Genomic DNA, 12,310 nt, shown 5'->3' with positions numbered 1-12,310 from the left:
TACTCCTCAAACTTTTGTCTGAAAAACAGTTTAGTCCCTCGCCTTTCAAATTAAATTGGATAGTCCTTATTCTTTCTAATTCTCACACAAGAGGTCCAAAACAGGTCTAAAATGACTATTCTACCCCCAAGATCCTTGTTTTTTTTTTTTCTCTCTCTAAAATGACAGAGAGAAAAGCAGAAAAAATAAATAAAAAAAGAGAGAGAAATTGAAAAAAGAGAGAGAAAAAAAAAAAACAAGGATCTTGGGGGTAGAATAGTCATTTTAGACTTGTTTTGGACCTGTTGTGTGAGAATTAGAAAGAATAAGGACTATCCAGTTTAATTTGAAAGGCGAGGGACTAAACTGTTTTTCAGGCAAAAGTTTGAGGAGTAACAAGTATTTAATCCTATTATCAAATTCTCGTCAACAACAGTAAATATCCACCCTACCTCCTTGGCTTTGGGTAAAATTGAACCAGAATGAGCTGGTTGATGATCACTACTTGTCAAATTTAGATCCAAGAAAGCTGAAATTTGCCCAAGGAATTGAACAGGAGGTGCAGTTCTTCTTTGAAAACCTTGTGAGAAAGTGCAATAAGTGCAATCTAGTGTTTCATGAGAATGAAATCTGTCCTATATCTTCTGCACATTCGCACTTCAACGGTGAAGCCGCACCTGCAGCAAGATAGTTGGAGCTCAATAGTCCGCTCTTGAGTTTAGTGGGAAGCCATTTTCAGCATGGTACTTTTCACTTTTTAAGGTGTTAAGACTCCCATTCTTCCACCAAGGGGAATAGCTTTGTTTGGGGTTCCTGATTCAACCAAACTAAGGAAGTCTATTGTTATCAAGAATGCTGACCTAAGATCTAGCAATAAAGATGAGTTCTTAGCTATTATACCAGTTGAGTAAGAGCAACGACCATTAAAAAAAAGAGCGCACTTCCTCTTATTTTTCTTCTCCCAAAAAGCTAAAATTCCTGTTGTCGGATGTGTTGAAAGGAAATCCAAGTGTTGCAGCCCCTACAAAAAAGGTGAAAATCCCTGAGTTCACCACTAAGATCACTACTAAATCTTTGGGGCTTGTTGAAACTCCAAGTGGTATGCTTGTGCCTGCGGGTTTAGTGATGCCAAGGACTAAACAACTTGAAGAATAAAGCACAAAAAAGAAGCGAGGGAGGCCTTTGGGATTGAAGAATAAGAACCTTTCAAAATCCAAAAAGGTACCTACTGATGAAGTCTTGATTATGTTGTATTTACTATTTAGGAAGACCTCCCAGCCCTAGCTTGAAGGGCAAGGAGAAGATGTAGTTTCTTTTTATATTTCTATGATTATAAACTATGTGTTAGATTATATCATAGTTATAGGCTCGCTTTAAATAAGTGAGAGCTAATTAAGTTCGAATATAGTTGGTCTATGTACCACTGTGGTCTTCACCATGAATCCTCATTTTGTCCATTGCGAGGCAGTGGGAGAGAATGTAATGACCTTTTTAAAAAAAAAAAAATAAAGGGCTGGTGCGGCTTCTCTTAAGCCTTAATTAATGAAACTGTTGAACACAAGGGGGAGACATGGAGCCTAAAACCCTCACTACAATAAGCATCTAAAGTATGTCCCGAAATGATATCAGGAATCTCTACAAAATACATGTATTCCAACAAGCACCAACTAGCAAAGAGTGCTCAACTAGATACTCCATTTATTTTGAGTTTTTGACATAGCAGTGACATAACGGAAAGATAACTCGATATGTAACCCGATTACAACATAACATAATTACCAATTGCACAGCTTTCCTACTATGTTGTCGTTGGAGGATAAATCTGATGACACTTAACTTCAACCTGCCACTAGGCAGCAATGACCATTTGACAAAACAAGGAACTCGCCACCTACCTAAAGCAGACAAGGCGCTTTGAGTGCATACAATGGCACAAAGCTCGACTAGCTCTACACTTGTCGTGTAGGGACTTATTACTCGCAAAAAGTACAACCAAACTTAAAAATATAAATAAAAAATAACTTTAAAGAAAAAAATAGCAAGAGCTGGGCCCAAGAATTAAGCCCAAACCCAATATAACAAAACAAAAGACAACATACAAGGCCAAAAGGGGTCCAGGCCCAAAGCTAAGTCCAAAGAGGGTTTCAGAAGCCCATCAGACAGGAAGGCCCAACTCCACTACCACCGTCGCAACAACCATGCTAGATCACCGCCTCCTGTCGCAGCAAAGGTAAAGCTCTGTCACTTAACATTTGTCACGCCGCCACACCAGATTTCCCACCACTCACCGTAAGCCAACCGCGATCCAGCAACACCGTTATCTCAGCAATCCATCGCTGTCAGTGGAGAAACTTGGGAGGAACCCTATCTCGCACTCTTACCTCCCCATTCTCCGACCACCCTCCGATCTAATCTGATTGATTGTGTCTTCCACCGAATTCGACAACCATCGTTAGGATCAACCGTTGCGCTCTGCCTTTAGATACCCAACCCTCTCTTTCAACTAACCTCGGCATGAAACTTTGAGCCAAGATGGCTCCTAAGAACCCCATCAACTTTGTCCCACAGACCTTACGCAAACAACAACGATTCCCGTCCGACGACAGCGTTCCTGGACGCGCCTCCCGATGGAGAGGAGGAACTTATTTGAAACCCTAGCGGCTCTCTCTTTTTACATAATGGCATTCTTGGCATGAGTTTTATCAATGAAAATTATCATTTATTCAAAAAAATAGGACAAGAAATGATTATCGAAGTCAGCTTTTACTAACCAAAATCTAGTCTTCTTAGAGCATCTTTAGCAATGCTAGTTATATTTTAGTCAAATTTTAGCTAAAGTAGCTAAAAATTTATTTTGGCTAGCCACTTTTAAAAAACGTCTGCATCAGTTCTCTCTATTTTAGCTAGTTTAAAATTTATATTAATTTTTAAAGGAAGATTAAATAGTTTAATTGTATTTATAAATTACATAAAATTACTTAAAATGAATGTTTTAAATTATAGAGAGCCACACCTCGCTCTCTATATTTAGGAGCGAAATAGCTAAAAGTTATAATAGAGAGCCGCTTAGGAGTCCTGGTGCAGCTGCTAAAATAGATAAAAAGCTAAACATGCTCTCCAAAATAGCTAAGGAGCTAAAATAGAGAGTCTGCTAAAGATGCTCTTAGTACCCAATTATACCTTATAAAAAATAACAAATGTAATGTTTTACAAGAAGTTCTCATCGAGGTTTTCTCATGGAGGTTCATGCTTACCGATGTGGATCATTTAAAACATGGGTTGGTAAAACAGAAGTTCAACATGAATCATTATTACTGCCAATTTACAAGTATGAAAGAAAATCTTATATTCATTCTCTCTTTATGAATTTGAGAAAGGGAATTCAATGATATTAAATAATTTTCTTAAAATGACAATTATGCTAAAACTTAATATGCACATACGTGTCCATGTCAATGGTATTAAGTAATTTTCTTAAAATGACAATATGCTCATATATATCATTTGACATCATTATTGGTATTTCCATCTATAGTAATGAGACACCCTATATATTGTGGTTTGATGAAGTTCCAACTTCATTCATCAACAAATTAGAAGAAAAGCAAATCAGCTACAAAAAAAGATAGGAGCTTAGATATGGAGGCAAGCAATGTGTTGAGAGTGAAGGAAGAATGAGAAATTAACTCCTTTTTTTTCCTGGCAAAGACGAAATCTAACTAAAAATAGAGGAAGAAGGAGAACTTGAGACTTAACGTCTCCTTGACTCCTTCCATACGACGTGTTCATTTGAATTGCTCATTTAATGAGTTTCAGTGGGTTACCGCTGAGGTGTCATGTCTATGGCTAGCTTTTAGTCTTTTAGATATCAGGTGAATGGATTATGGATATGATTTTGAAAACAAGAATGAGAGGAATCCTATCCTTTAATTATATAACGAAAAATTCTTAATAGGACAGACGTACTACTTATTTAGTAGAACTGATTAGTCAATACATATATAAGGGGGTGTCATTTATTTTAATAAAATAATGATAGTTTTAAAATATACACAGCCACGTAGTACGTCTGTCTTATGTAAAAATTCCTCATAAATATCGATCTTATTCAGTTTGAGGACCAAACTGAATTTTTTCATTTAAGACCGGATCAGACTAAAACATAAATTTTAGAAGCAAACCCGACCTGATTCTTGCAATTCGGGTCAGTTTTTGGGGGTTATTTGGCCCACCCGTTGTGATCCTCTAGCCGACAAATGATGAGTCAGGAACATCCCGAGTCAAGAAGGTAACACGTAGCTCATGCAAGATAGTGAAAGGAGTGACAGAGAGGCAGAGAGTTCATTCTAAATTTCCAACGTTGCGAATGTGTGACTGCTTGAATCGATGAACAGCTTCATTGTCTCCCGTTCAAATTGCAGATGGAGTAAGCGCTCTCTCTCTTTCTCTCGTGCTTGTTCCTGTTCTATTTTCCATCTTTCCAATATTATGTTTTATTTTATATGACAATCTGGTTCAGAATCGGCAAAAATGGCTTAGGTTGAGCAAAAAATATGGATGTGGGTGTTGATAAGTTTTTCTGTTGTAAGCATTGGCTGGAAAGAATTTTGAATGAGTGAGAAAGAAGATATAGGTAAGAGAGAGGAATTGGAATGAGATGGTAATTACTTTTTCTTTGAGAGCACATTGTCGATTTCTCTTCTCTTGAGTGTTTGTTATACTAATGTTTCCTCATTTAAGAAGACTTGACGTTGGGGGCACATTAGGCGTTATTCTTCTTTCATATGGAGCTCTATTATGAAATTTTACTGGAGAGAACTTTCCTATATTCAAAATCTTGAAACAACCTGCTCAATGATGTTTGAACTTGAATATGTATGTTAAATTAGGTGGTGATATATTATTTTGGTAACCTATTCAGACGTTAATATTAGCTCTTCGGATGCTGGATGTACAGATACTATTATGGCAAAAGAAAAAGAAAAGTTATTACAGGGCTGATAGCTGAGAGGAACCACCTTCTGAGTCCTAACCAGCCACACAGGGAGACAAGCATCTTTTCAGGTGTTGGATTATGATGATTGTTTCAGATTCATGCAGCTGTATTTTTAGTCACTTTATATAGTTGTCTGGGCAGAATGTTTACAGCAAACTTATGCCACTTTATTTTGTAGAGAATTCCCTCCCTCTTTTTACCAATTGCTTTTTGCTTTCGTCATAATTACACTTGTCTTTCACCACCACTTCCCTGAATTTCAGTCTTAAGAATCAGAGACATCTCAGATTAACACAGGTTCAAGACTGAGGAGGTGAAGAAGAAGATGGCACTTCCCTTCATGCCATTTGTAAGTTCTTCTTTCACTTTTGGTTCGATTACTCTTTATGGTTAACTTCTTTGGATTTGAACATAACAGAAAGTTGGAAGTGATGAGAAGAAGAAGAAGATGAGTTTCTTGTAAACTGGTTAGCAATGGCTTCTTAGCTCAATCCTTTTCTAATTTTACGCCATTTTCTTTTCAGTGTGTTCTTGTTGCTTATGTTTTCTAGAGAATAGAAGTATGATCATGTCTTAATTTCAGGAATGTAAATAGAAAAACAGAAGAGAGAAGTACACACCAAAACTCACTCCAATAATATTAAGGTTGGTTACATCAGAAATCATGGGATAATCAAAGCAAAGAAGAAACTATAAACTTATTCTATACCTTCTGCACACCTAAAAAAAAAACAAAAAACAAAAAAAGAGAAAAAAAAAAAAAACAGGAATTCATATATGAACTGGTTCTTCATCTTCCTTTTTATTTTTGTTCACTTCTCTCTTCTCTGTTCTCTTTCATAATACACTCTAGCTGGACATATAGGCGAGCTGCCGATGTATACTTACATTCCTACACTCTGAATAACTATGGTTCTATATAACTGATAAAATCAGACCAAAAAATCCAACACCCAAAAACAAAATAAAACAAAAGAATGACACACCAAGCACACAGGTTGTGAGTACCGAATAGGAACTCCGAGGGTGGTTATGTTAGATACATTTGGAGATTCTAGAATGCAATGATGCATTATAGATCTGGGTTTTGGGAAGCAGATCTCAACCTGCCTTTTTAGTAAAACTTCAGGCTGGAACGGCTGCAATCCTAAGAAAATGGAATTCAGAAGAAATTGAACTCAATCATCATCTGAACCATGTAAAACTGCTACATATGAGGTGGAGCAAAAAGGTTGGCTATAGACTTTGGAGGGCTCATTTGCAGAGTGCTGTTTGTGAATTGGTGCTTGGGTGGGGAAATGGGGAGTCTGCTCCAAGCGTTTTGAGCAAGAAACTCCTCTCCTCAAAAATCCAACATCATAAGTGGTCAGTTGAATCATATTATTCTCTGCACTCATTTTATGCACTATTATATGATACATATGCTAGTCATTCTATACTTTACTGAGTACCATGACTTGACAGTCAACTTGAATATGTTGCCGAAAAAGTAATATCTATTAGGCAAAATAAAAGTACAGTTGGTCTTACAGTCTATGAGGAAATCAGAAACAACTTTCCTAGTTTAGTGTCACAGGAATTTTTGAATTAGATGAGGTAACTATGTCATAAGATTTTCAGTATATTTGTGGTGCATATTGCAAATGAAAGAGAATTTTAGCACTTCAGAGCCCAAGCAACATGTAAATTTCTGTTACTCCTAGCAGAAAAATCTTGTCTTTCTAAGACATCTAGAAACAAAAACTTATGTTCTTCTCTATCTTTTGGTAGGATCATCTGCATAACACATTTTAGTTCTCCAGATCTGCAGCTACTAATGACCTGATATGATTCTAATGATTCTACAGTCTTAAAAAAGCTGTTTATCCCTAATAAACGCTGAAACTTCTAATTATCAATTAGCTAGGAAATTCTTTCCTAAAACCTGGAGTCCATTATAACCAAAACCCCTTGCTCCCACGATTGTAATTAGCTTCTTGATTAGTTGACTGGAAGTCCTACATATGCTCCAATAAAGTGATCTCAGAATCTTACTGGTGACTTGGGCAAGTTTTTCTCTCACAGTTGCTAACATGCTATCAATAATTTTGTAGCATCTCATCTTTGCCATATTACTAGATTTGGATTAGAAACTAAAAGAGAGGCATAACTGGTCATTGGATTCAAATTCACTCTTGATTACATCCACATCTGCATAACTAATTGACATCTCTGAGATAATGTAATCTACACGAATACTAAAGTACAAAATCACAATAAAGAAACGAGAATTACATGATCCTATATGGTAGTCTTAATCTCTAGTCTTACGCCACAATATAGCATTTGCTTCAATGATAGCCTTCTAGTACATAGATCAAAAACCTCATATTGAGACACTGTTGGGAATTCCCTTTCCGGTGAGTCCACCCTCTCTAGAGTAATCTGAGGTGCCGGGATAGAGCAAGGTATAAGGCATCTTGACGGGCCCAACTCTGTTCTTCCATCTCTCATCCTCGTTCATTTCTGTAATTCTGTTCTCAATTTCTATCAGCTTCTTTCCGAATCTATCAAATGCTGCTAGTGCCTCACCATCTGAAGTCCACTCAAGAGTATCTCTTTGTCCAAGATAAATCTCATCAGTTGAATGTCGTGATAAAATCTCTATCAGAGATACGCCAAGAAGAGTTTGGAGCTGGGATGTAATTGTTTTCAGGAAGGCCACATCAGGGTTTGTCTCAAGTTCATCATATTCAGCAGTGCCTGGCTCAGGCATGAATCGGCGGCTTATTGTTGGGCGATTTGGGAGGTAGCCAGCATAAGGCCACTGCCCAAAATTCACAGCAGCATGGAGGGCAGAAGCTATCCATATGATTATGGTGCATGATTGGATAAGTTCGGCTCTAGTTTGCATCTCTGGCCACCATGGTTCATCCCTCTTGTCACCATGGCCTTCATTGCGAAGCTCTTCCCACCATTTCTGGAGTTCAGAATCACTTTCGACCACGTTATCTGTTGGATAGTAGAAAGTGCAATATTCAGTGACCCAAGTTTCAATGGCAGACCATATTTCCAGCCCATCAACAGCAAAGGGGTAATCTTCTATCAGAAGTCTGAGGCCATGAGGGCTGCTTGGGTCCGAAATTGCCATTCCCCTGGAACAAAACAGAAGTAGAACAAAATTTAATTGAATAATAGTTGAAGCCTATTCCGTTCAATTAAAGCTTTATGGCTTACCTCTTGAGCAAGTCAGCAGGTAGTGCTTGCTCGGTGAATACCCAGTTTTTATAAATAACAGCAGACATTTCCATGGCATATTTAGCTGGGAAGACTGTCTTCTCAAGCACCCCTCCAGCATTGATTAGGATTTGCCTGGCCAGGGCATTTATGTTCATCGTGTCCCGGAAGTGTGGTTGCAGAAGCTTATGTATCGGGTGAAGCACACTCAACTGTCTATTTGTTGCAATTATAAATGGCTCTATTACAGCATGGGTGTTTAACCTGCATATAAAATTTAAAGCATGTAAACTAGGATGAAGCTGCTACCGTATGCTTCAATGTAGTGCTGTTTAAGTGCTTACCAGTGGCTGATAAGTTGATGATAGCCAGAATCATTTACAGCAGCGTAAGCTTTGGCCAGCTGCCAAACTGAAGCCTCGATGCCATCTTCTGCTGGAGTGAAAACTTTGCTGACAGCACCATGATGCTCCCCTTGTGGATGTGGAAGGCTTAACTCAATTGCCAAAGGCTTCAATGTCCCATCTTCTTGTAGCAAGAGGAAAGTTCTGGTGGCATAGGTCTTTGTCGTTGTTGTGTTTATTCGTCTCAGGTATGTCATTAATGCATCATGATGATCTAATATGAAAAGTCTGTTGCTTTTAATTGCCTGTATAAAAGGGAGAAATGATTATGCACATGAATTTAACAAATATTGGGTTTTTATTATATAATGGTAGTTCTTCTGAGAGACGAGAAAATACTTCTTCAACACTGAGGCCATTCATGTTCTTTTCTATCTGTTCTTTTCGTATTGAACTGTTCTGATTCCCATATACTTTAGGGTCTAGCTTGCTGGTTGGGGGAAATTCCTGCAAATCAAATTTCAGTGAATAATTGAACTACTTGTGACATAATTGTATCTCTATGATAGTCAAATACTTAAAGCTTGTATTTTACTTGAAGGCGAGTGATGTTAACAGGGTTAACCCCTGCCAGCATTTCTCTTGCAAACTCTTCATCCGTCCTCCATGCACATTTATCCTCTGCAAAATTATCATCGAAATTCATTCTTTAATTTTTTTCCACAATATAGGATACAAACTGTGTAAACTAGTATGCTTATACCTTTAATCACATCAGGCATTGGGAACTTGAGAAATCGCTCGCCATCTGAGCGAAGTAGTTCCCTGAGAAGCTCCCAAGGGACACGATCCCTTAATTTTTTGAGTGTAGGCCCATTTGGTAGCTTGATGCCTCCTTCATAGAGATCAAGTACATCCTCAAACGTGTCAAACTCATCGATAGTTTTATCACACAGAGATCTAAGCTCTGGGAGCAATATCTGAACCAGGGATTTTAGGGCATATGCAAGAAAATCTGAAAACTTCACGTGGCCAAAGCGCTCATCTCTTGGAACATAGATGTCTAGACTTAGAAGAAACAGCCTGCTCTCAGAGTTGGGGTCTGTATTACAGGCATAAAGAAATTGGTCAATGGTTATGCTTCTAAGCCATCAAAATTCTTCTATCATGAACAGTCTCTGTTCATATTCTATATACTTTATGTCATAAGAGTTTCAGGGTAGTAAGTACATGAGCAGAAAAGGAAAAATAAAACACAAAAGAAAATAATTGTGCTAAAATTGTTTCCTGACCAGTTTTAGTTGGTTTTCGACCAGTTCTTCCTCTTCTTGGATAGGGATACTCTTGTGATCCACCAAGAACAGGGCGTGCATATTCTGGACCCTTGTCTGGACTTCCCAAATCATTGTAGTAAGCATAGTCATAGACTCTGTCCCACTCCTTTAGCTCGCCTGATCCACTTCCACGGAGATTACTCAGCTCTTCTTCCCTGTAAGGGAGTAACAGCTCAGGTGTTTGAGATGGCAGGTAGGCCTAACACAAACATAAAGGTTCTGTTAGTGGAGTCATTTCTGCATATCATTATGCATTTCAAGATTCTCAAACTATGAAATATAATCACCCATTAAAAGTTATAATGATGAATAAAATATCTGTTCTATTATGAATAATATACACAGACAGAGACGAACACATACGTTATGAACACAAAATAAAAGGATTTTCTTTAGTGCTAATTCAGCTGGAAAGTAATCGATTATAATTCTCCCATATTCAAAAGTGGATTAAGGAGAATAGAATGATTTTTCCATATCAAAAAACTTTAAGCTTCCGATAACATCAAATCATGAAAAAGTTCTCACCTATGAGGATAAAATATGATGCTAAAACCAATTGATCAAGTTATGAAAGGCTTTTGTTTCCTTATTATATTAGCGACTGATATTAAAAAATTATTATAACTCCAAGATTCTAGATTTAATTAATATTCAAAACAATTAAAGAAATAATGAAAAAAGACTTACAAGTGGAAAATATGTCTCCTAATACATGTTAACTGCAAATGAAAATCACCTTGTTGGAGAAAAATATCCGATTATAATTGTAACGATGTGCAGGGTAAACCCAGGAATTGCAGACAAAATGGACTCGACCGTGTCCAGGAACATCATCTAATGTAATCCTCTTGAGGTAAAATTGGCTATGGTGATGGTTTCTGATCATCAAAGCCCCAGGAACTCCCATTGACTCATCCCAGTCAATTGAAGCGGTGAAAGCAGTATCTCCAGCAGTCAAGCTTAAGGATGTAAGGGTTGTACTCCAGTTCTCCAAGTAAGCTATCTTTCCAATCTTCCCTCTCGACATCAACCCATTTTCTGCACATGAACACAAGAAAATGTCAGATTCAGCCTAATTTGTAAGAACAGTGATCACCATGGAGTAAAGAAATCCAATGGTGGACATGGATTCCAAAAAGAAAAACACTTTAATTGGTCCTTGAATGACAAACATTGGATTTTGAGCTGGTGAGATTGGGTGACCATCAATTTTGTGGTCAGCAATTGACCTTGACTCTGAAAGCATAAGCACTTGAGCCTAATTAATCAAGCTAGCTAGATTACTTGTAATACAAACGACAAGATCAAAACACAGTTGGTGAAGAATTAATGTTAGAAAAAATGATGTATGATGTGCAGAGTTTGATTCAAAAGAGAAAGCTTGACTGAACTTGACCTGCAGGCTCAGGTTGAGTAGCACTGATGAGCTGCATGGAAACACCCTTGCCCAGAAACTCATGGATTCGATCAAAAAGTGATGCCTTCATGTCTTTGAAGTCCAACACGTTCTTCTTCATCAACACCACTGTTCCTCTTATCTTCTTGCTCTCACTCACCTTCTGATTTGGCTTCTCATTGCTCTTCTTCAGACAAACTGTATCCATCACATCCCGTGCTACTGTGGAACTTGAGCAGAAACCCATGAAGACTCAACAGCTGAAGATACAACAATTCAAGACTTAAAAGACTCAAGACTCCCTTAAGACTCAAGACTGAGCTTGGTGGCTGATGAGAACGGTATATTTATGTAGAAAAGGCTTTTCCTGTTTATTTATTTAATTTGATAGTTACAGGTAATAATAGATTTTTGACTTGGAAATGACCTGGGGTTTTCCTTTCCCATTTGATTAATATCTTGAAGTGACAACTATTAGTGGTGTTCTAATGGAATTTTCTATCTTTATCTCTTGGTAATTAAAGGATCAGATTCCATCTTGACCACCCCAACTGCTATTTCGTTTTTAAAGTAAAACATGTGTATTTGCATGTGCTTTGTGTATTATTTATTTTCCATTTACATGCATGATGTCATGATGGTAGTTGGTACCTCACTGTTTGGTCGATTGAAACTATTCGAAACTACTCTATGGTACGACCGGTCCTTGTCTTATAAAAATGAAGGAAATTTTTTAAGAACAGTACATAACTTAAGGTCAATCTGAATTAAGGTGGCCAACTTTTATATAACCTAACATAAGTACATGGGCTTTGAAACCCGATACACTTTGTGTACATGCTGTCACTAATACCGTTAACCCTTATGTCATTATTTATTTTTTAAGGGGTAATTTGGTACTTTCGTCTCTCTCTCCCTCTCTCTCTCTCTCTCTGATGCCAACACAAACCAAAAACCCCATCTCATCTCTCTCTTTCTCTCTCTTTTTTATGCCAACGCAAACCAAAAACCATCTTCAAAATTGGATTGAACCAAAAACTCA

The 12,310-nt window shown here is 37.6% G+C and overlaps 1 protein-coding gene across 1 annotated transcript; it reads right to left on the bottom strand.

Moving 5' to 3' along the window:
* Window positions 1-7,108: 7,108 nt before the first annotated feature.
* On the bottom strand, window positions 7,109-11,606 carry LOC133709049 (probable linoleate 9S-lipoxygenase 5). The gene is made up of 9 exons (XM_062134653.1): window positions 11,269-11,606; window positions 10,609-10,910; window positions 9,828-10,068; window positions 9,299-9,637; window positions 9,131-9,216; window positions 8,935-9,042; window positions 8,536-8,840; window positions 8,192-8,455; window positions 7,109-8,109 (listed from the first exon to the last, which is right to left on the bottom strand). The coding sequence occupies exons 1-9, from the start codon at window positions 11,513-11,515 to the stop codon at window positions 7,341-7,343; spliced, it is 2,661 nt and encodes an 886-aa protein (XP_061990637.1). The 5' UTR covers window positions 11,516-11,606; the 3' UTR covers window positions 7,109-7,340.
* Window positions 11,607-12,310: the final 704 nt, after the last annotated feature.

This window comes from Rosa rugosa, chromosome 5 (assembly GCF_958449725.1).
Source record: "Rosa rugosa chromosome 5, drRosRugo1.1, whole genome shotgun sequence".
Taxonomy (NCBI): Eukaryota; Viridiplantae; Streptophyta; class Magnoliopsida; order Rosales; family Rosaceae; genus Rosa; species Rosa rugosa.
This window is presented reverse-complemented; position numbering and strand designations above follow the sequence as displayed.

Bases quoted from the DNA above. Each gene is read 5' to 3' on its own strand.
- LOC133709049 (XM_062134653.1), bottom strand. From the start codon at position 11,515: ATGGGTTTCTGCTCAAGTTCCACAGTAGCACGGGATGTGATGGATACA. The intron at 9,638-9,827 runs GTCAGGAAACAA...CCTGTAATACAG, and splicing joins TCGAAAACCAACTAAAACTG to ACCCCAACTCTGAGAGCAGG. The intron at 8,110-8,191 runs GTAAGCCATAAA...GTTTTGTTCCAG, and splicing joins CCTGCTGACTTGCTCAAGAG to GGGAATGGCAATTTCGGACC.